The sequence below is a fragment of the Ptychodera flava genome, chromosome 13 (genome assembly GCF_041260155.1).
Source record: "Ptychodera flava strain L36383 chromosome 13, AS_Pfla_20210202, whole genome shotgun sequence".
Lineage (NCBI taxonomy): Eukaryota > Metazoa > Hemichordata > Enteropneusta > Ptychoderidae > Ptychodera > Ptychodera flava.
This window is the reverse complement of record NC_091940.1, coordinates 28,083,529-28,105,377: the sequence shown is the minus strand read 5'-3', so window position 1 is coordinate 28,105,377 and position 21,849 is coordinate 28,083,529. Positions and strand designations below refer to the sequence as shown.

Here is a 21,849-nt window from a genome sequence, read left to right as displayed (position 1 = left end):
ATCAATAGCAATATTTGTCAATGTATCGGCGATTCCCAATCTTCTGTAATCTTTCGCCACACTCAAGGTCATAAGTTCCGCCTTTGTGTTGTCTTTGGTATCTTCCCGTACCGCGACGGTGCCGATCACATTTCCACCACATTCGGCAACCCACATGTGGCTTCGGATTTCTCAGTGTAATATGCCCGGATGTCTCGCAGGTCCCCCTTGAGTCGACCAGTTACGTACTTGTTCATGAAGAAGCAAGATAAAGGGTAAGGTAGAAATAGCAGGACCACCACAGTGGAAAGTATCACAAGTGTTGACTGGAAAATACATGTAACAACAAGAAGAACGGACATTGAAACAATAAAAAATGACATATTTCGTAAGTTATCCCTGTGCATGTCCCCGACTTGTTCCCACTGACCGGCCACAAACAACCTCTTGGCGGCGCCCTCGTCTGCATCACGGAAACTTCGGATCTCGATCGGCCCTGCAGATGTTGTGAAAGTTTTGTAGCTCATGATGTCGGCCGTGTTCTGTGAAAGAGGAATACAAGTAAAATTTAAGATGTATAATCGAGAAAACTCATGATCTTAGACTTTAAATATTTCTTTCAGTTGTATGAACCGTCACTAACATTCAGTAAAGATATAAACCTGTGGATGCATATAAGTTAGTACTTACATTTTCGGACGATGTTAATGTCACTCGACATATGTTATTCTAAATTTGTTTTCGCATCACTGATACGGCTCTGTAGAAATTAATTTGAAATACTTATTGTTATAAATATTGAAACCAACTGATAATGAAGCTTATCTCTTAATTAAATGTAGACACGAAAATAAATATTGCCTGTTGTATCGCTAGTTATTCCGGATCCATCGAGCAAGCAATGCCTTTGATAATGTTTTGTGCTTATATATATATATATATATATATATATATATATATATATATATATATATATATATATATATATATATATATATATATATATATATATATATATATATATATATATATATATATATATATATATATATATATATATATATATATATATATATATATATATATATATATATATATATATATATATAATCGTTGAGGGTGATTCCCACCGAGCACTAAGTTGAGTTGTTACCAGTTGTCACTCAAATCACTTATGGATCTGAGTTATGCGGTTTTTCATACCCCGCAGCGGCCTTTAATGGGACAAAGTCGGCCATTTTTCATCAACTTTTGTTTGATGCGAGATACTACTTATATTGTTGGACATCATGAAAGGTACTGAATGAATGGGTTACCATGCATATATTCGACCCCGGTTTTAGACACGGTCATGACCATTTATTCATTTTCGCGATGGTTTCATTTAATTCTAAAACCGGAGTCAAATATATGCATGGTCACCCATTCATTCAGTATCTTTCAACATGTCAAACAATATAAGTAGTATCTCGTATCAAACAAAATTCATGAAAAATGGCCGACTTTTTCCCTTGAATAACAATATACAACAAAGTCAGCACTAAACCAGGTCAAGGTACATGTACATGCAGATAAGTGTTAACGCCTTGCATTTCAATCTCTGGCTAGATCGCAACCTGCAAAAGGGCATATACTAGACTTGCCCCGAAGTCTGTTGGTTTGTCAATATCTCAACATAATAAATTAAGGAGTAATAAGATCTGCTGACTGTCGCCAAGATGGTGGGGATAATCATCGCGAAACCATAGGCTAAGACTTGGCGAGTCAGTAACTTTTGAATCAGTGTACGCCAAACTACGTTGAGACTAGCTAGCTGTGATATCGCAGCGGTACTTCTGGCGTATATCGAACTCGGGTTATTGGGGTCATCGCCACAGGAACTGTGGCGATGACCTCAATGACCCGAGCGCGTTCGATACAAGCCACAAATACCGCTGCGCGACATCACAGCTACGATGAGACAAATGTCGAGTGACTTGAATCTCAGTCTATAAAAAAACAAACAGTCGAGGGGGTCCCTCTACTGTCTTTGGAAAAACCTACCTATTGACACTGACGTGCAGACGAATTGGATTTAAAAGCTATGGAAAGCCGTTCGGGACCCCCGGCGACAACAGTCAAACCAATGCAAAATTACATAGGAATGCAGCGGCGACAACTGTTACACAAATCTGGCAGTACAACTGGCGACAACAACAGAATTTTAACCGGCACCGACAACTCCAGAGCCGACAACTGTAGAATATCACCCGACACCTACAACTTATCACCCGACACCTACAACTTAAAAGCCGACACCTACAACTACAGCTGGCTCACTGGCCCGGCAGCGGCAGCGCTGTTCATTTGGAAGCGCCTGCGCACTTTGATTGTACTCGATGCCGCTGGCGACAACTCTGGTCAATAGACGATTTTCCGCTGATTGCGAGATCTCGCGAGACTTTAATACATGCCCGTAGAAACAGGTTTCCAGCTTAGTAATACAAGTCAAACTTTGTATGGAACTAGAAAAAGTGCAGAACTGAGCAAAGGTTGCAACTTCATATATTTTATGCAGTGTTTAACGTAATTAGCGACTTGTCCTGTTTTACGCAGTTTGTCCTGTGTTACGAGAACGCGTCCACTGCGAACCACATATTCTCGCGATATCTCGGAATGTCACGCGCGGTTCGGAACATGGTCTATTCAAGCGGGCCTACAACAGTGGTTTGTTCATTAGTAAACGCATGCGCACTAAGTTGTACCAAAATCCGCTGGCGACAACTCTTGCATGCACTGCTTGCAGCGGCGGCGACAGTGCTGCTCATTGGTAGGCGCATGCGCATTTACATGATACCAAATGCCGCTGGCGGCAACTCTGGGCACTGCTTGCAGCGGCGGCGACGGTGGTGCTCACTACCAAACGCATGCGCATTTAGATTAGACACGAGACCTACCAGTCTGACAGTGCTGTTATTTTTTAATTGTCAGTAATGCAGTTGTAATGCCTGTTTGTCGCTTCCTTTTAAGGTCTATCGTGAATATTAGGAACTGTCACATGCATACTTCTCTCTCTCTCTCTCTCTCTCTCTCTCTCTCTCTCTCTCTCTCTCTCTCTCTCTCTCTCTCTGGTCCTTTTTATCTATAGTAAGATTGGTTGTTTAACTTTTATTGTAATTTATATTCATAAGGGGATACGATTTCAATAAAGATTTTACTTTATAAACTATCGTTGCAGTCTGGACGCAATAGCTGAAAACGAAGTTAAATATATAAGAAAATGAGAGCAACTTCACTCATTATTTTCTACCTTTGACATGTGTGATAGTGATGCGGTATATTGAATCGATAAATGTGGTTAATGATATGGGAAACAAGGCGAGACATCGGTGAATCGATAGTGCTTTAACCCTTGTCATGTGATCTGGGTCCCGAGGAAAAGAACCGTCTATGTGTTTCGGAACCAGAGTGCGGTTCCTTCATTAGTCGCTCGAATTGTTTTGTTTTCCCACATGTTAATTTGATAGTAGCGATTGTTCATCAAATAGAGATGCTAGTATGGTTATGTTGTGGTCTGAACTTTGAGTGGTTTGTTGGTCAGACCGTTCGTGTTTATTTTATCCTCGTGCTTGATTTGTGCCTGAACGAGGATGTCTCTTATGTTTTTATTCCTTTTGTATGCTATGATAGGTTTTTCTGGAAAAACTTTGGCCAGTGTTTGATCGGCTTCTATTATTTTCCATCTTTTTTATTAGAGATTGTTTGATTTGACTAGTTTTGATGAATGGACTGAAGGTCGTTGTGTAAACCAGTTTTGTTCTTATGTCATTCCCCTTATCTTTATCGGTGAGGTATCGTTGACGATTTGTGAGATTAACATCTTTCTTGATATGAGATATATCTTTTTTTTCTATAATTTCGTTGTTGAAGTTTTCGTGTGAAAAAATTGACCTTTTCAATGAAGTCCATGTTGTTGTTGCATGTGCGAGCATATCGGAGAATAGAATAATCTGTCGTATTCACAATTGCTATCCCTCTTCCTTTATCGAAGGGCTTTACAGTGATTTGTTTGTTTTTGGACAGATTGTTCAGAGCAGTTTTCTCAGCTCTAGTCATGTTGACTTTGATATGGGTTCTGAAAGGAATTTCGCTATCTCAATTTTAGTTGCTTCGAGATAGTTCTCCAGTCTGTGATTATCCGTCGTTCGACGTGTCCACGTGGATTTATCTTTGAACGGATGTCTGTTAGATTGTTTGTTTCTCATGATGTAACGCAATCTCATGATGCGAATAAATATGCTCATGCCACGAACAAGAGGTTTTCTGTTCGGGCATTTTGGAGTGGGAATAAATTTCAAGCCTTTGCCTAATGCTTTGATTTCAACATTTGTTAAAGTTTGATTTGAAAGGTTTTTAATGAATCTGAGATTCTTTCTCAGTTCTTTGTTTTGTTTGACCTTTCGTTTGTTTTTATGGGCAATGTGTCTTTTTTACGATTCTGGCTTCTCGCTTTTTTGATTGAGAAGCCTTATTTCGTTTGTTGAATTTTCTGTTTGCTTTTTTTATGTTTAGGTGTGTGCGGTGGCGGACACATGGTTGAGTTTAAGGGTAGTTCTCTTTTTGGAGGATGTGATGGCCTTGAAAAAGGCCGGATGGTTTTGTTAGAAAAGAATCTTTATTTCTTCTTGCCTTTGGAAGCTAGTTTGGCTTGCTTTTTTGCAACTTCCGTGAATTTTGTGAAAAGCTCCTTTGCCTTTCAAGCTTGCAAGTTCTACACGCTGAGTCTCGTGTTAGGTCAAAGGTTACATCGGTGAACGTCATCCTGTCTTGTGTTTTAAAATTTTCACAATTTACAGAAGTCAAAAAGTCCCCCTTAGATAGTGCCTATGCCATTGAGATATTGCAACAGAAATCCTGAAATATGATTTCTTGGGTCAAAAAGGGAAGGAAAACATTGAGTGTACTGAGGTGTAAAGTAGACCTATGTAGTGCATGTTTATATCACAAGTGCTGGGAAAAAAAAAAAGAATTGCTTGTGGTAAAAACAGTTGCGCCGCCTATGGCGGCGCCCGCAAAGAATACATGAGAACAGGGTTTCCAAATTTTGATAATTTTCACTTCTGTCTGTTATGACAATTTTTTTTTCTCAGGCCATGACAGGATCAATTTTTTTTTCTCTATCTCACCTGGCGACATTTTTTTTCTCAAAATCCTCCATACCCCCCAAGAATCAAATGGTGTTCCCCTTATCGCTCGCTAGCTATGCGGCATGATTTTTCGAAAATATTTGGTGGAGACAAACTACTAGAAATTTAGGTGTTAGAGCCTTGGTATAATATTGCTAGGTAAATTTGGGATACGAAATCATACCTGAGAAAGACATTCAGATGCGCAACATATATATTGTGAGTACACAGCCCTATCATTCCCCATACGGATTCAAATTTCACCCTACTCATTCGTTAAGAATGTTTAACTTCGTTTTCAGCTATTGCGTCCAGACTGCAACGATAGTTTATAAAGTAAAATCTTTATTGAAATCGTATCCCCTTATGGATATAAATTACAATAAAAGTTAAACAACCAATCTTACTATAGATAAAAAGGACCAGAGAGAGAGAGAGAGAGAGTGAGAGAAGTATGCATGTGACAGTCCTAATATTCACGATAGACCTTAAAGGGAAACCTAAGTCCAGCGACATTGACCGTTTATCCCTTCCAAAATCACCCTTGAGTAAAATGCAGCTCAAATTTGCAACATTATTGCACGCGCCGACGACTACGGAGCGACGAAAAGAGACATTGAAGTAGACGACATTTATGGAAATGAGCTCGGAATCCCATGGGCGCGAAAGGGCTCATGGGAGAAGCGTGCGTGACGTCATCGGTGATACAAGAACGTGTGTGACCGCTTACCAAAGCATTGGAGTCTATGACTGCAGGAGTGCAGTTCTGCACGTTACGACTCTTTAATGCTCAGTAGCATAAAAATGATTAACTGTTGTTCAGTTGAGTGCAAAAATCACTCAAGGAAGAACAAACGGAGTCAGCTTTTATCGTCGTCCCACAGAACTGCTTTTTCGAAGACAGTGACTAAAGAAAGTCGGGCGAGTTTTAAAATCTCAAAAGATACAAAGTTATGTTCTACTTCTTTCAGGAGGATTGTTTTATAAGGGATTTCGGGACTCTGATACCGATACAAGACGATACTACACAATGCGGTCATCTTGACAAGCTGAGTCAGCCTACTATCGCCGGTTTTAACCAGATAGGCCTAAATGTTAATATTGGCGATTTCGGGACTCTAAAATCCGAAGACGAAACTACACAAAGCGTCTCTCATCTCGACAGCCCGGATCTGCGAAATCGCCCTTATATACCCGATAAATATAGGCAATTTCGTGACTATACCTGGTAATATTGATATTACAACAAGATACTGGAATGACTTCTTGCCTATTCTCGACCGCGGAGTGACGTCAGTAGGTGAAACACATACGAACGAGGTGAATGAGAGATCAGACGATACAGAAGAGCGAATGATACAGAAATTGTGTGGAAAAAAGCGGAACTAAAAGTTATGTCATTTATGTATATTGAAACTTTGAATATTTCTTTAGTGGTTGAAAAATTCGAACTTCAAACGGCGCTATGACGCAAAAATGACGTAAGAATCCGCAAGTACCCGGATGGCCCGCGGTCGAGAATGATGTGTCTCGATCGGCACGCCGGGTCTGAGAAATCGCCGATATTATAGTTACCCAATAAATATCAACAGCGGGACTCCTTGGCTAATATCGATATCGATACCAGACGATACTAGATTTACGTGCACTGTGTGGTGTCGGCACGCTGGGTCTCGGGTTCCCAGACACTTCGCACCAAAACCACTTCGCACCATACCATCTCGTCCCTACTATTTCGCACCAAACCACTTCGCACCAAAACAACCTCGTACCAAAACCACTTCGCCCCAAAAGTCATGTCCCCCAAACCACTTTGCCCGAAACTTATCGCTAACTGGTAAAGCTGAAAATAAGCACTTCCTGTCATCCTGGTACTATACTGAAATCTTGAAAGTGTACGCATTTCGCAAAATTGACATCGTGCAATTCGCGCACGGCACCTGAGTTGTAGCATTTGCGTGTTTCTTTTTTCTTATTCTACGTTTATGGTTTCATGCAACAATAAATGGTTCGTGGTAGCCAAAATGTCCTAACACGTTAATGCTTCCAAGTTGTAGGTAAAAACAACCTTATGATACGTCGTAACATCGTTGTTTCAGGACGAGTTGACGGTACTATACTTTGGGCGAAGTCGTGTGGGGCGAACTGGTTTTGGTGCGAAGTGTCTGGACCCCGGTCTGCGAAATCACGGATATTTATCCGATAAATATCGGCGACTTTGGACATTAACTCTGATACTAGACGATACTTTGTCAAAATGTGGGTAAATATCCTATGTATATCGGATATTTCACGACGTGCCTAACAGTTCTGACCACCCGACCACCTCTGTCCGACTCTTAGTTCATAGCATCCGTGGCCGATAGTCAAGAATACTGAATATTTTACATTATTAGAATTATTCATGCACGAAATACATTTTTTACATGTAAAGGATTTTTTTCATTAAATTCCACTTCGTCGAGAGGGCCGATCGGATATCACCGTGAGTTGGGGAGCGCCTTGCACGAATCACATTCTTTACATGTAATACATTTTTACTTGGCGATCGGGACTTGACAGAGGACATATCGGACATCATCGAGAGTTTGGCTGGTCTTGTATGAAATACATTCTTTACAACAATATAGACGATACTCTTGTTTTAAATAGCGGACAAATATCCATTATATCGGAGATTTCATCACTTTGTAGATCTGACTTAGACACCAATTTCGAAAAAAAGACGACACTATACATTTGTCAAATTGCGAATAAATATTTTCCGATATATATCGAAGATTTCGCAACCTTAAAGATCTGGCCAAGCTCGACTTACGTATCATTCACGAACCAAAAATTAATTTTAAGCGACTGATAAAGAAACTCTGTTTTAGAAACGTAGCGCTGAAGGATCGCAGAGTCACTCAGTGTCTCCAATCCAGTTCGGGGTCAGTACAAGCACAGTGACTCCCTCCGCGGAATTATGAACGATGTGTGGAAATGCTTTCCCATTATTACATATCTTGGTTCAAATTAGTATGGTTTGATTTCAGTCGGGGAAAAGTAATACTCGATGTCAGAAATATCGCTGTCCGAACTCTCCAGAGTCGTCTTACGACGCGCTGAACTGTTCACGGTACTCCTCCAGCTGCAAGCTGCAATCGTCTGTATCGCCGATGACGTCACGCACGCTTCTCCCATGAGCCCTTTCGCGCCCATGGGATTCCGAGCTTATTTTCATAAATGTCGTCTACTTCAACTTCTCTTTTCGTCGCTCCGTAGTCGTCAGCGCGTGCAATTATGTTGCAAATTTGAGCTGCATTTTATTCAAGGGTGATTTTGGAAGGGATAAACGGTTAATGTCGCTAGACTTAGGTTTCCCTTTAAAAGGAAGCGACAAACAGGCATTACAACTGCATTACTGACAATTAAAAAATAACAGCACTGTCAGACTGGTAGGTCTCGTGTCTAATCTAAATGCGCATGCGTTTGGTAGTGAGCACCACCGTCGCCGCCGCTGCAGAGCAGTGCCCAGAGTTGCCGCCAGCGGCATTTGGTATCATGTAAATGCGCATGCGCCTACCAATGAGCAGCACTGTCGCCGCCGCTGCAAGCAGTGCCAAGAGTTGTCGCCAGCGGATTTTGGTACAACTTAGTGCGCATGCGTTTACTAATGAACAAACCACTGCATGCACTGTTGTAGGCGCCGCTTGAATTGACTGGAGTTGTCGCCAGCGGCATCGAGTACAATCAAAGTGCGCAGGCGCTTCCAAATGAACAGCACTGCTGCTGCCGGGCCAGTGAGCTAGCTGTAGTTGTAGGTGTCGGCTTTTAAGTTGTAGGTGTCGGGTGATAAGTTGTAGGTGTCGGGTGATATTCTACAGTTGTCGGCTCTGGAGTTGTCGGTGCCGGTCAAAATTGTGTTGTTGTCGCCAGTTGTACTGCCAGATTTGTGTAACAGTTGTCGCCGCTGCATTCCTATGTAATTTTGCATTGGTTTGACTGTTGTCGCCGGGGGTCCCGAACGGCTTTCCATAACAATCAAAGTGCGCAGGCGCTTCCAAATGAACAGCGCTGCCGCTGCCGGGCCAGTGAGCCAGCTGTAGTTGTAGGTGTCGGCTTTTAAGTTGTAGGTGTCGGGTTATAAGTTGTAGGTGTCGGGTGATATTCTACAGTTGTCGGCTCTGGAGTTGTCGGTGCCGGTCAAAATTCTGTTGTTGTCGCCAGTTGTACTGCCAGATTTGTGTAACAGTTGTCGCCGCTGCATTCCTATGTAATTTTGCATTGGTTTGACTGTTGTCGCCGGGGGTCCCGAACGGCTTTCCATAAAAAGCACTATTTAACCAGGTCTTCTGTTATACCACCAAAGGACATGGTTGAACAGAGGGACTGTGGTAGAACCTAAGTTGACACCTTTTTTTCCTTCGGTGATGCCTAAGCACGTCACCAAGCACGTCACACTCCAAACAGTGGCGGTGCTCTTACTTCCGTTTCATTTATGCTTTTCACCACTGCACTTTGTTTCTTACAACATATTTTGTGTTTCATGTATTTTACAAGATAACAACCACAACTTTCAACAACCACCAGAATACGAAATATTCCAAGAACTTGCCTTTGATTTTATAAGTGCGTGCTTGAATGCTTGATAAGCGTCCGATGTGGTAAACAAAATGTACATCGCAAAGGATAACTTATCAATATCTTTTTGATGTAAAGGAGCTTTAGATGTTTGAACATTTTAGCTTATTCAGCTGAACGAATGATCTCAAATGTAATTACCTCTTTAGTTTTCTTCATTTATTTTGTATTTGTATGAGTTTATTTGTGTGTTGTAACTCTTCTCTGTCTTGAGGAGGAATAAAGAAACAACAAATACAACAACAACAACAACAGCAACAACTTAGCGACTTTGCATAACAAAGGCGCATGAGTATTAGCAATGCCATTCTTTTGTAATATGTAAGGCGAAGGTCAATGATGATGTCATATCAACGACGTCATTGACCAAGATTTCCGAGACCAGGTTTAGCGGTAGATTTCAAATCCGCGGTAACACGAGTTTTGGACGCTCACAACCTAAGAGTAAACGTAAAAACCAAGACAGACGTGCTAGAAAGTGCTTGGAACTCACAAGGAGACCCGGGAAGGAGACATTGTAGTATCATGATCCCTACAGGCTACGGGAGAGGTGACAGCGAGACCCGGCCAGCGAGACGATACCGCGTACGCATAAGAAGATGTCGCCGTACTCTACATCTGATTTTAATCAAATTACGGGAAAAGTATCATTCTCCTTCTCTTGACACCGATGATGATGCGAAAAAAAATGACTCCATTAAAGTGACGACACTGTAGTCGTGTGACCGTTGATTATAGTTCAATATGAACAAATAAGCATTTTAAAATCATGTGGTATATCAGCATGTAAACTTGATATCAGAGGTGAAGACAGCGACTTGAAATTGCAAGAAATATGTAATATGCATAAATATTTGTCCTTGAGAATGTTTAATAAGTGAAGTGTAAATGTCATTTTTTTAGAACGCAGATTCTCCTATGCAGGATTATTCAAAGTATATAATAAAAATTAGGTCACCGCTCTAGTTTTAAAAATATAACTTAGGTCTTTAATTGTGTCAATAACATAACAAAATCCCGAGTAAGCCTATTTTTCACATAATTTTTGAAACCGTTTGTGGGGTTCTCGATTGTGTATGGTTTATCTTAATATCTAGCATATTGAAATCTGGTCTGTTTTGACTTGGCTATGTGCCAAGTTTCTTGAAAATTACAATGGAAGAACAGAGTTTTCTATCAATCATGTAATCCTATGGCACTGCAGACGTAATTGTTGCTCATTTTCTATGCATATATCATTAGGCCTAAATCATTTTCATCTGATTGTCTTGAAACTCGAGACCACATCCATAAGGATGGATGAAGTCTATACAAAAGGTGAGAAATAGAAATATTCGCAATTCGTGATATCGATATATCTAGTTGAAATCGGTTTATCAATATATCGGTATTTCGGCAAATAGCTAATTTCCTATAATTGATTTTCGCACTTGCATTTTCGGCTAATCCTACATATAACGATGTTAGTTATTGATGTTTCGCATGAAGATATGGCACAATCTTGATCGCCATGTGCACCCTTTTTTTTCAAACTGAACACCGTCAATGTAACGTTTTAGAATTTAAAGCATGTGCGGTACATTAAGTTTCTCATATATCGCTATTGGTCGAATACCCATAATTGTAATAAAGACTGTGTCCCTTGAAAGTAATAATAGCTGCGGAACTGAGTATACCATCAGGCCAAATCGCAGGGTTACGTACTTTGACTCGCGGGTGCACAGTAAGTGAGACTACCCACAATTCCCCTAGATTTGTGTGCTCAGACATTATTTGCTAAAGGCTTCTTCAATTTATCAGTTTCTGAACAATTTGAAACTTAAAATTTAATTTTAGAATTATTGATTTAAACTATGGTCCACAATTATTGATCATGTTTAAAAATTAGGAGTAAATTGAATAAGAATTCGATGTTTGAAGGTGCTAAAAATTGTACACTTGTCAACGTAAAGTTATCAGCAACTAAGATGGTCTCATCATCCTACCTGTCAGATATGCAAATTTCCTTTGTTACAAACATTCAAACAATCAATACCCTTTCTTTAGCCAACACAGATGCAACTTATTCCCTTAGTTTCCTTGAAAATATTGCATATGGCTGTCAAAAAAGTATGTTGACAAAATCACAAATTGCTATCTCCTCCGCAGAAAAGGGGTTGATCTTCTCATTATTCACAGTGAGAAATTAGAGAATTATGATTATTAAAACTGTGGTCCCAGAATTTCGAAATATGGACCAAGCTGTTCTGTGTACAGAAGAAATTTGCTTCAGTTCAGTGAGTGATCTCCGTGTGTACGGATCATGGAGAATTGTGGGTAGCCTCACTTACTGTGGCGTGGTTTCAAATGACGCATATCACGTGACGTACATTGCGGAAATTGACAAGTCATGACCGATATATTGGATAATAATAACTGCGGGCCCTGCTGTCTTCAAGAGGTACGTCATGAAGGCTGCGTCTCATATAAGTGACTTTCTTTAGATGTACAATTTGCCGAGAAGATGTCAGAGAACTTATCACAGGAGTGAAATGGAATGGCCTAAAGTTTTTGTACTGCTATTACGGGGGGAAAAAACGGATGCCTGATTCATACTTATTCTGAAGAGGCCGTAGTTAGTGCATGAAATATGGTGAAGAGGTTTAAATTAAAATTCACTAGTGTTTGTATAGCCACTTTGAACGGGATGAGTACGTACGTTTGCTTAATATCGACTCACCAGTATTAGTGATTGGCTTGTACTTCATAATATACTCTAAGAGGCTACTTTGTAGAGAGAGACTTAACCCTGTCAAATATGGAACATTCCATTCACAAGGAATGCTTGATTATTAACGATGTTCCCTAAAACCAATAGTTGCCTAGTTTTCCTTTAAAGGTTTTTCACTTACCTATATATTACAAACTGTACTGCTATGGAAAGACTTGAGAGAACATGGCGAGAAATTGAAACTTTCTCTCCATATGCGAAAATTTACGTTTCCTAATTATGCGAGAATCGCAATTTCTTGCCATGAATCTGCGACGAATAAAATTCTCGCCATTAGAATTCTCGTCATTAGGCAGTCGCAATTGTAATTTCTCGCGGTTAACCTGCGAGAAAGTATTTTATTGTGAGAAGTAGAATTCAGATTGGTCGTAAGGATTCAATCTGTAGTGAATTCATATGTCGACAATTGCATTTCTTGCAGGCTGATTGCGAGAAATCACGGAATGATAGTGAGAAAAATAAATTCTTGCATGATTCTCGCATATATTAAGAAAGTTACTATGTCTCGCTAATTTATCCCAATGCCTTCCCATAGTGAATGCACATATGGCCGAGTGGCAACCTTCGCATCATTGACACTTTAATGACACTCATCCGCGTTTGTTTTGAGTGCAACTACAATTTTGCGACTTCCGTAATAATTTGACTCTCGGAGGCATTCAAGTGCAAGTTATCGTACTTAATCCATCTTCCACTGAGCAAAATGCTTGATATACTTGTCAACAATATGATACACATATACTGATTCTGTACATTACGTACGTATACTAATAAAATGCAAAACTAAAGTGTACACTTAGTATGCAAAGATCTGCATTACGTATACTCATGATCTGTGTATAGATATACGCGACGCATATCAACGGATTGAATGTTTCACATACAAAGATATACGTTACGTATGCATATATTGTGTTCTATATACGTCAAAATACGTAAATATACTGAACGTATATCAAGCATTTTGCCAGGTGTTCCGGGCTTAGCTACTGCAAAAGATATGGACGAGCTATGATAAAAGCCACCGAAGACTTTAAACCAATTCCGTGATACAAAGGACCACTGGTTGCTTCACTCTCTGACGAGAAGAACAAGTAGAGTCCACTAGCCGAACTTAAAGGTATACAGTCACCTATAATCTAAATATGCCCATATATGGTCAAAGGGGCCGGGGGCGTTCCGTGGTATTCAGAATGCCCATGTGAGGAGGCTGTTTTTAAAACGCGGCCACCCGCTTAAAATCTGTGATGGGTTAGATTTTCTCTTTCCATGGTAACTGTGGCAAAATTGGAACAGGTGACAGTATACCTTTAAGGAGCGACATAGATGGCGAGAGGATTGACTGAATGCTCTGGGCGAGTGGAAGAAAGAGCTTGACTAAATAAATGCCATAATGAATAGAAGGTGACATTACAGGCTGTTTGATACAGTTGTGAAAAATTTGCCGAAGGCTGTAACTTTAATGCCTAAATATCGAGCCAATAATTGTCAATTTGAAGTTTGAGCTGTTCATCAAAATTGAAAATGGTAAACAATCATGTGTTGCAACACTGACGTGAGAGTGCACAGTTCGGAGTATTAAATGTCAATGTTGTCATATTCGTATGAATAATATCATTGGTGCTAAGGTAAACCGCTCAGATCTTATCTAAATCGACCACCCATCCTATTGGCGAACTTGTTCCCGTGAATGATGTGATTGGCCCAAAGCGTTGGTGTAGATATTTCAGCAAGCCCACGGTGTTGTAGCCTCTCCTGTCATCGCCGAAGCCATATACTTTGTGATATATTCCCTCCAGTGAGCGAATGGAACCAACCAAGTACTCGATATTGGTGATATCCATGATTTTCGAAACCTGTGTTAAGTCAACAAGGTATGCTTGCATTATTAAGATTTAAGGTAGAGGATTGCGGCAAAAGAGGATTATTATTAGGGGCCGGCGATAATAAAAGCTGACGCACGACAAACGTAATTCTTTCGTTAGGGGGTAAAAGCTCATTTCGTTTTGTGTGCGTCAAAATCTCAAAAGGATTTTATATTGTTTTTGAAGTGCGACTTTGCAGCGAGAACGCAAAACTACCTTCGTGTTCATCGAGAACAGAATGACCACAAAATACGGAGACAGAGAGACAACGAAAAGACATATATGTGAAATAAAAACCTGTATGCTTTTTCAACGTGAAACATGTACGTGAAACATTTTCCTACGTGCGAAATACATTAAAATGTTCTGTCTTAAAAGTGAAACGCGTAAAGTGGAGGTTTATTAATTAATGTGCCCTCCGGTATTTTTTCATGGGCGTGCGGATCGAAGAGGTGCGTGTGGCATTGTCAGAAACGGCATCATAATACAAAATTGATTTCGCACAAGAACTTTCGTTTTTAGGGGGGTTTCAAGTAAGACGAAGGGATTACGTTTCTTGTGCGTCAGCTTTTATTATCGACGGTCCCTTATTTTGTCGATAAGTGCATATGATTTGAAAGAAGTTTTAGATACGAAAATGAGAATTAGGTGTCCTGGCATAATCTTGCCCCTGATTTTGTGCAGCCCTCATTACTAGAGAACTAAATTCAGCCACAAAGGCAGAAGGCATCAGGCTATTCATTTTGGCAGACATTTCTTAAAATCATCTCTCCAAATAAAAGGGGCTTCGAGAAGTGTCGATGTACACAAATAGGTGTTTGCAAAGTAAGGAAAGTTTTCCCCGTTGAGGTTGTCAAATTCAGAAGCCGACAATATTTTGAAAACTCTTTTTCAGAATGTCGTTATTTTAGGGAATGACAATATTACAACAGCATTTCTTGTTTTTTCTACATGGAAGTCAATGGAGTGACCTTCACTGCACTACGCAAGCGTTGTATGCTACATTCTGATTGATCAGGACGGTTTGCACTGTTTTAGCAAACCTACAAAAAATCATAATACAATACTGTCTTGTATCGCTGTGCCAGAGGAGAGAGAGAGAGAGAGAGAGAGAGAGAGAGAGAGAGAGAGAGAGAGAGAGAGAGAGAGAGAGTGTGTGTGTGTATGTGTGTGTCACCCTAACCAGCACACCGCAAATTCAATTTGCCGTACGTGGTTTGTGTTTCTAAATATTGCACTACCAGAAATAGGACTGTCTTACCAGAATAGCCTTCTCAAGAGTAACGCCTGGGTCGGAAATGGTCACGTTCCAGATGACGTTGGAGACACTGGAGAAGACAAGAATAATGTCCTTGCCGTTTCCAGTCCCGATAATTCTGACTGGCATCAATGGCCATCCATGGCGACTGTATACACCATTATTCACGGCGATGACTATGACGTTGTATCTCTCATTGTTGGCACGGCAACTGTAAATGGCGCCCGACTCGGTCTTGCCAGTAAATCGTGGCGAAGCTACAGCATCGCCTGCATCGCCCTGGGTCTGTTCAATGGTGCAGGTGGTCACGTTTGCTGCAGTGGGAAAGTGGAAAGTATGTTAGTTCTGTATCAGCATAAAAGCACTGCCAGTTAAAGGAACAGTCTCCAATCCCTGGCTCTCGAATCGATGGTTGTTGACATTGACAGTTTATGTGATTTAAATCCTTTGTTCTCCTTTGAAATTAGTGCCCAGTTGGTAAGTTTTCTCAGAGATAAGGCTGCTAAAAATCTACCACCTTTAAGAATAAAAATATTTTTCACGGCCTACCAAGTTACTTGACCTAGATACATAAACTGGCATTGTTTGAACAGGTAAAAACAGGTAAACATGTATATGCAGGCTGACTGTTAAGTTAAACAAGGCTAATAAGTGTGGGCACATTTATAGTTTACCTGAGTAAAGCGAAAAAAAGTCGATAAAATCTGCCCTTTTCCTTTGGAGTGCGGGAAGCGGGGAGGTTGTGGCAATGTCAAATGTGATAACCATGAGCGAATGCAATTCAAACGCGAGCCTCTGCGGCTAACAAAGCGAAAGATGGAAATACATTCATACACAAAAAGACAAGAACTTGTTTGTGTTCATGACCTTTACTAACTCTCTGGGCAGAAAAGGGATTAAAGAAATTAGGGTACAGGGTCTAGACTATAGTTTACAACGACTAAGGGTAGAGCTATGTACTCAGGGATTCGCCTGACAACAAAGCTATGAATTAAAGATCAAAGCGTATACACTAAAGACTGAACTGTGTCTCCACAGTGTTTACTACCCACTCCGATTAATATCATCCATTCGTAACTGATATCAAATTCTCTTGTGGAAGGCTACCACTTTGACTAATTTAGCCAGCAACGTAGTAAGTCTCTTTAACTGATGGGCTTTAAACATCTTGTGGCGCATCACCCCTTTTCACAATGGCATGTCTTTATTGGTTGAAAGTACACAATCGTGTGCTCAACGTTTGATGAACGTTAAATCGTCTCCGAAAAGGTTCTAATAGTTTTGTGATTTATTTCTTCCAAATCTTTCGATGGACCTATACGGATACTTATTCTCACCAAATTTGAAAGAGCAGAAATGCTGTTATTACAGGTAGTTGGTTTGAACTTGAGAGGAAGTAATTGGCTCGGCTGTGATATTCAACCAACATCAAGTTGGAAAAAAGAGTATTAAATATTTCAGGACATATAGACTGTTTTCTTTTGCTATGCTTTGCGGGAAAGGGAAAGATTAGATAGACAAAGTTCACACTTGCGTGCATCAACATCTTTGATTTTAAATATATATTTTCTGCATGCGGTAAATGAATTGGGTGCTACCGATCCTCGGCGATAAACCTAAGTAAAGCCACAGACAAACATAGACAAACAGACTCGCAACGGGTAGTGTTTAAGGCGTGAAGCGGTTACGTAACCCATCCATGTTCGCCTCGCCTCAGGTTGCTCTCGCCTCTCTTTCCGAAGAGTGCCGACCATGCATCCTTCGGTAATTTTCGACTTTCGCCAATTGTTAAGCGAAAGTATGTTCGGCAAAGTTTGTGTTGTTGTTGTCGTGTAGTGCCGAGCGGAATTGACGTGCTGGCGAAAACGGGAGTATTTTGAGCTTCAGGAAAGTGAGTTTTACCGTTTTAAAAATTCCTCTCATATTTTCATGAATATATAATGAGCGTGTTTGAACCAAATTTGAAAGTCTTTTATCAATACTGTCTGGTTTTACTCAATGGTTTACGGTCAGTCATACCGTCTTTTACACATGCGTCAAGGAAGGACATGTTTATGAAACTGCTGGCGTGTTATGTTTTGATTGGCGTGAAGCAGTGTTTCTGGCCTGAGAGCTTACAAAGTAACTATGGTTGCTACGCGACTGGCAGTACGATGCCATCTCGTCGTATTTTTCGCATAATCTCGTGTAATTATCAACTACAAACAAAGCCTCCAAAAAGTTTAACACCTTTGAAGCTCATTTTAATATGAAAAGCCAATTGTCTACCGAGAAGATCATGGAACAAAATGTATGCCGCGTTTCCAGTCTGTCCATATTTGTCTGTGGTAAAGCACATAATTTAAAGACCAGAATACAGTATTATATCTACACAAGATGAAGTACACAGATTTTGTATCGAACATGCCCCGTGTTGACACACCTTTAATATAAGACTTATGTACTTACGGAGACACGTGCATGTATTGTAGTCAGGATGGGGACACTCACACACACCACCGACGCATTCTTGTCCGATGCTTCTTTCGTAAGGACAGACCCAATCGTCACAAGTATCCGTTACATCACCGTAACACAGCGGGTCAGGCGTTGGAGGGTTTCGAGTATCTGCAAGAAATAATCACCTTTAACATACCTCCATATGATGATAGTTGACGAAATAAGTAATATTACAGAAGTCTCCATAATGTGCAGAGATGAGATGATTAAACTCGTTTATGGCACATGTGACATGTCTAGCAACAGAAGTCGGAATTGTTAGGTAATCGAATCTGTGAGTTCGTTCGCTTTCCCCTCCTCCTCCTCCCACAGAACTGTGGTTCAAACCATTTCTTCTGCTTCGTAGCCTATAGGAAGTGTCGTGTTTCAGAATCTGGGAAAGAACGGCCACTTTTTAGTCCCGATTTTCAGGCCCCAGGTTTCGCTGCTGCGCCTGTCAGCCTGACTTGAAGAACTACTTCTGAATGCTGCAGATGATATTCAACTTGAGGTCGGTGTAAATGTGTAGTTCCCACAACAGAAGATTACAAGAAGAGTTTTGAATCGTTTGATCATCGTTTTTATCAAATCTGAAGTCATTCGTAATAATGACTTATAAGCAATTCACATCTCAAAAATACATGTATTAACATTATAGAGTGACCGTATACAAAGCTCCACAAATGTTTAACTTGTGCGACATAATTCATAAAGCCTGAGCACATACTTATTTCGCAATTGGTACCATTGTATCCAACAGGGCAAATGCATCGGTAGCTGGATATCAAGTCTTGGCATGTTCCGCCATTTTGACACGGAGAAGACAAACACTCGTCAGTGTCTGAAAAAAATCATGATATGCTGTGAGTATCCCATTTTCTTATATACGTTACGGACAATGGTGTTAGAAATAAAATAATATTTGAAAGTGTGTATAGAGCTTTTGTTAAACAGTAACAATTATACAGTGATTCACTATACGTTTGAATTCATCAGAAGATTTAGTATTTGACTATACTGATCAGGTCTTTCGAATTGTTGATGCTTGCTCTCTCTCTCTCTCTCTCTCTCTCTCTCTCTCTCTCTCTCTCTCTCTCTGCCATCGACTTCTTCACTGTCTGAGAAGGTATCGCATGCTAAGGTTCTAAATATTTATAAATTCGTCAAGAACATTCCAATGCACGTTACCTTCTTCATCACAAAGGCAGGGTACGCCGCCCATGCCGATGTATTCAGTCGTACGCCGACAATAAGGACAGCAGACGGCGTAACCGCTAAAGGTGCGAACTACGTCATCACTGCACGACAGACACATGGCCGCCCTCCAGCAAGCGACCTTACCGGGTGCTGAAAATGAAATGTAGATGCAGTTTGTGTTCCAAAATAATCTGTACCACTGAGAATAAAGGATTTGTAATTTCACCCACAGATTCATGAAGGAGAACAAAATGCAGTAAGTATTGTGCAAGATCTTAAGGAACGCGACCACGCACAAATATTTCCATTTTCCAGTTTCTGAATATGTTGTAGGTAATATACATTTTTTGAAGACACATCTTCTAGGATTACACATAGCATCCTTGAATTTTTTTTATCTCACATTTTTATGACAAATTTCGGCCTTCGAAAAAGTACAAAGCAGATTAAGAATGAAGAAATGCCATCACCCTCAGATTAGATTTTCAAAGTAGTCATTTACAAACGACTTTCAGATGTAGAAACGAGTGTGACGCTGACCAAGTATTCACAGTGACGAAGCGTAACACATACATAGACACACAGACACAGACACAGACACACACACACACACACACACACACACACACACACACACATATATATATATATATATATATATATATATATATATATATATATAAAGCACTCGGAAAAACTGCCGACTCAGCATTTTTTTATCGATTTTTGTATGAAGCAACACATAAGTTTCCCAGTTTACCATTGTGACAACTAACTTTTAATCTCTTTTTTGGAATTGTTCTTTGTACCAAGTCTTTTACGAACGTTCCAAGGAAATGATAATTTGTATTGCAATTACATTTTCCGTATTCCATTTGTTACATGTAGGTCAATGTAATTTTCTAAAACTGCACTACCCAAGAGCAGTCGCCAACCTTCATTCACCATCAAGGGAATCGAGGCAGTTTCATGTGACCTGCCGTACCCGCGGACTCACTAAATAGCAGGACAACTTGGAATTGGAGAATATTCGATTGCAAGGCCCGTGAGAAGACTTACGAATTCGACAATCATTTCCCTTCCGTCCGTCGCGACAGAGACAGCGATAGCCGTGTCCTATTTCCACACAGGTACCTCCGTAGCGACAGGGGGAAGACAGGCATCCGTCTGTAGAAATGAAAAGACAAAGAAATCACATTGTCCGGATGTGTGTATCCGTGCAAGTTACACATACGGTTTTTTCCCTTATGAGTGACGCGAAGCGAACACAAAATTGCTATTGGCTATAATGATTGACCTTATGCTACGTTACGTCAACGTTGCGCCAAATACAATTTAAAGACCAGCCTAGGTGCTACGAAATCGTATGTCCCTGCTCAACTTGTGTTCATGTTTTCAAACACCGGTGCATATAGGGAATGTCCATATTCTTCATTACTAGTTCACAATTTTTACATGTAAATATGTCTTTATATACGCCTCCCCTCTCCCCTCTGTCAATTTGTGTCTCCTGTTTGTATGTCTACCTGTCTGTCTATCTGTCTGTCTGTCTGTCTGTCTGTCTCTCTGAATATTTGTTTGTGCATGCCTTTTGCGTGAATTACACGTGACTGCCATTTTGGAATGATTTGTAAAAATACTGTGGGTCAAAGAGAGGTCATACACGCACTCTAGCAGAAAAAAAACTGGCTTGTAGGCAACTCTATCGTCTGAAGGAGCCAAAGATACAACGGCATTACAGAGATAGTGTCCGCACTGACATATTAAATGGTTAAATATTTTCCATGTGAAAATTCAAGGGAAAATTGTCCGGCCTCACTCTGAGTTGGCGTGTTCTTTACCCTTGCATGACCTCCGCACTTTAACTGGTAACCTTTTGGCAGCTGTGCAACATATTAAATGAAGAGAGTAATGACGCATAAAATCGGTATGCAGAAACATATAAATAAGAAGCGACGATTGAATGAATGGCAAAAAATCCGTATACATTCACTGATATTATGTTTACCTCTACTGTACACGATAGTGTCGTCGATCATCTTGCGCTTTCCTGCCTTGGCGCTGATTTTTTCCAGCTCCTTTCGCATAACACTCTTTTCACTCTGCAGCTCCTTTACTTGCTCTTGTAATTCGACAGTCATTGCTTTCAAGCCCTCGCTTTCGGTCTGCAGGCGCATCATGTCCCGGACGGTGGCACTCATAGCTAGACAGGTATCCCCTTCCGGCCTCGGTGTAAAGAAAGTGTAGGAACACCATTTCTCATCATTCTTGCACTTTGAACAACAGTTGGTGTCAAAGCACTGAGCGGTTTTATCGGCGGCTTGCTGTTGTACGGTAAAATGTAACAGCGAGAGCGACAACAAGATGCTTAACTTCACCGATTCCTTCATGATTCCAGCACAGTAACAAATGTTGGTCCTTGTTGACACCACGACACAGAAATGTTCGTTATTAGAGGCACTTCCGCCTTGTCACCTTTTCAGGCGTTCTGTCACGAATGGAAACAGAAGCATT

The 21,849-nt window shown here is 40.5% G+C and overlaps 1 protein-coding gene across 1 annotated transcript; it reads right to left on the bottom strand.

Moving 5' to 3' along the window:
* Positions 1-13,957: 13,957 nt before the first annotated feature.
* On the bottom strand, positions 13,958-21,849 carry LOC139148048 (uncharacterized). The gene is made up of 7 exons (XM_070719317.1): positions 21,344-21,849; positions 20,395-20,502; positions 19,327-19,485; positions 18,866-18,979; positions 18,109-18,267; positions 15,664-15,974; positions 13,958-14,393 (listed from the first exon to the last, which is right to left on the bottom strand). The coding sequence occupies exons 1-7, from the start codon at positions 21,723-21,725 to the stop codon at positions 14,175-14,177; spliced, it is 1,452 nt and encodes a 483-aa protein (XP_070575418.1). The 5' UTR covers positions 21,726-21,849; the 3' UTR covers positions 13,958-14,174.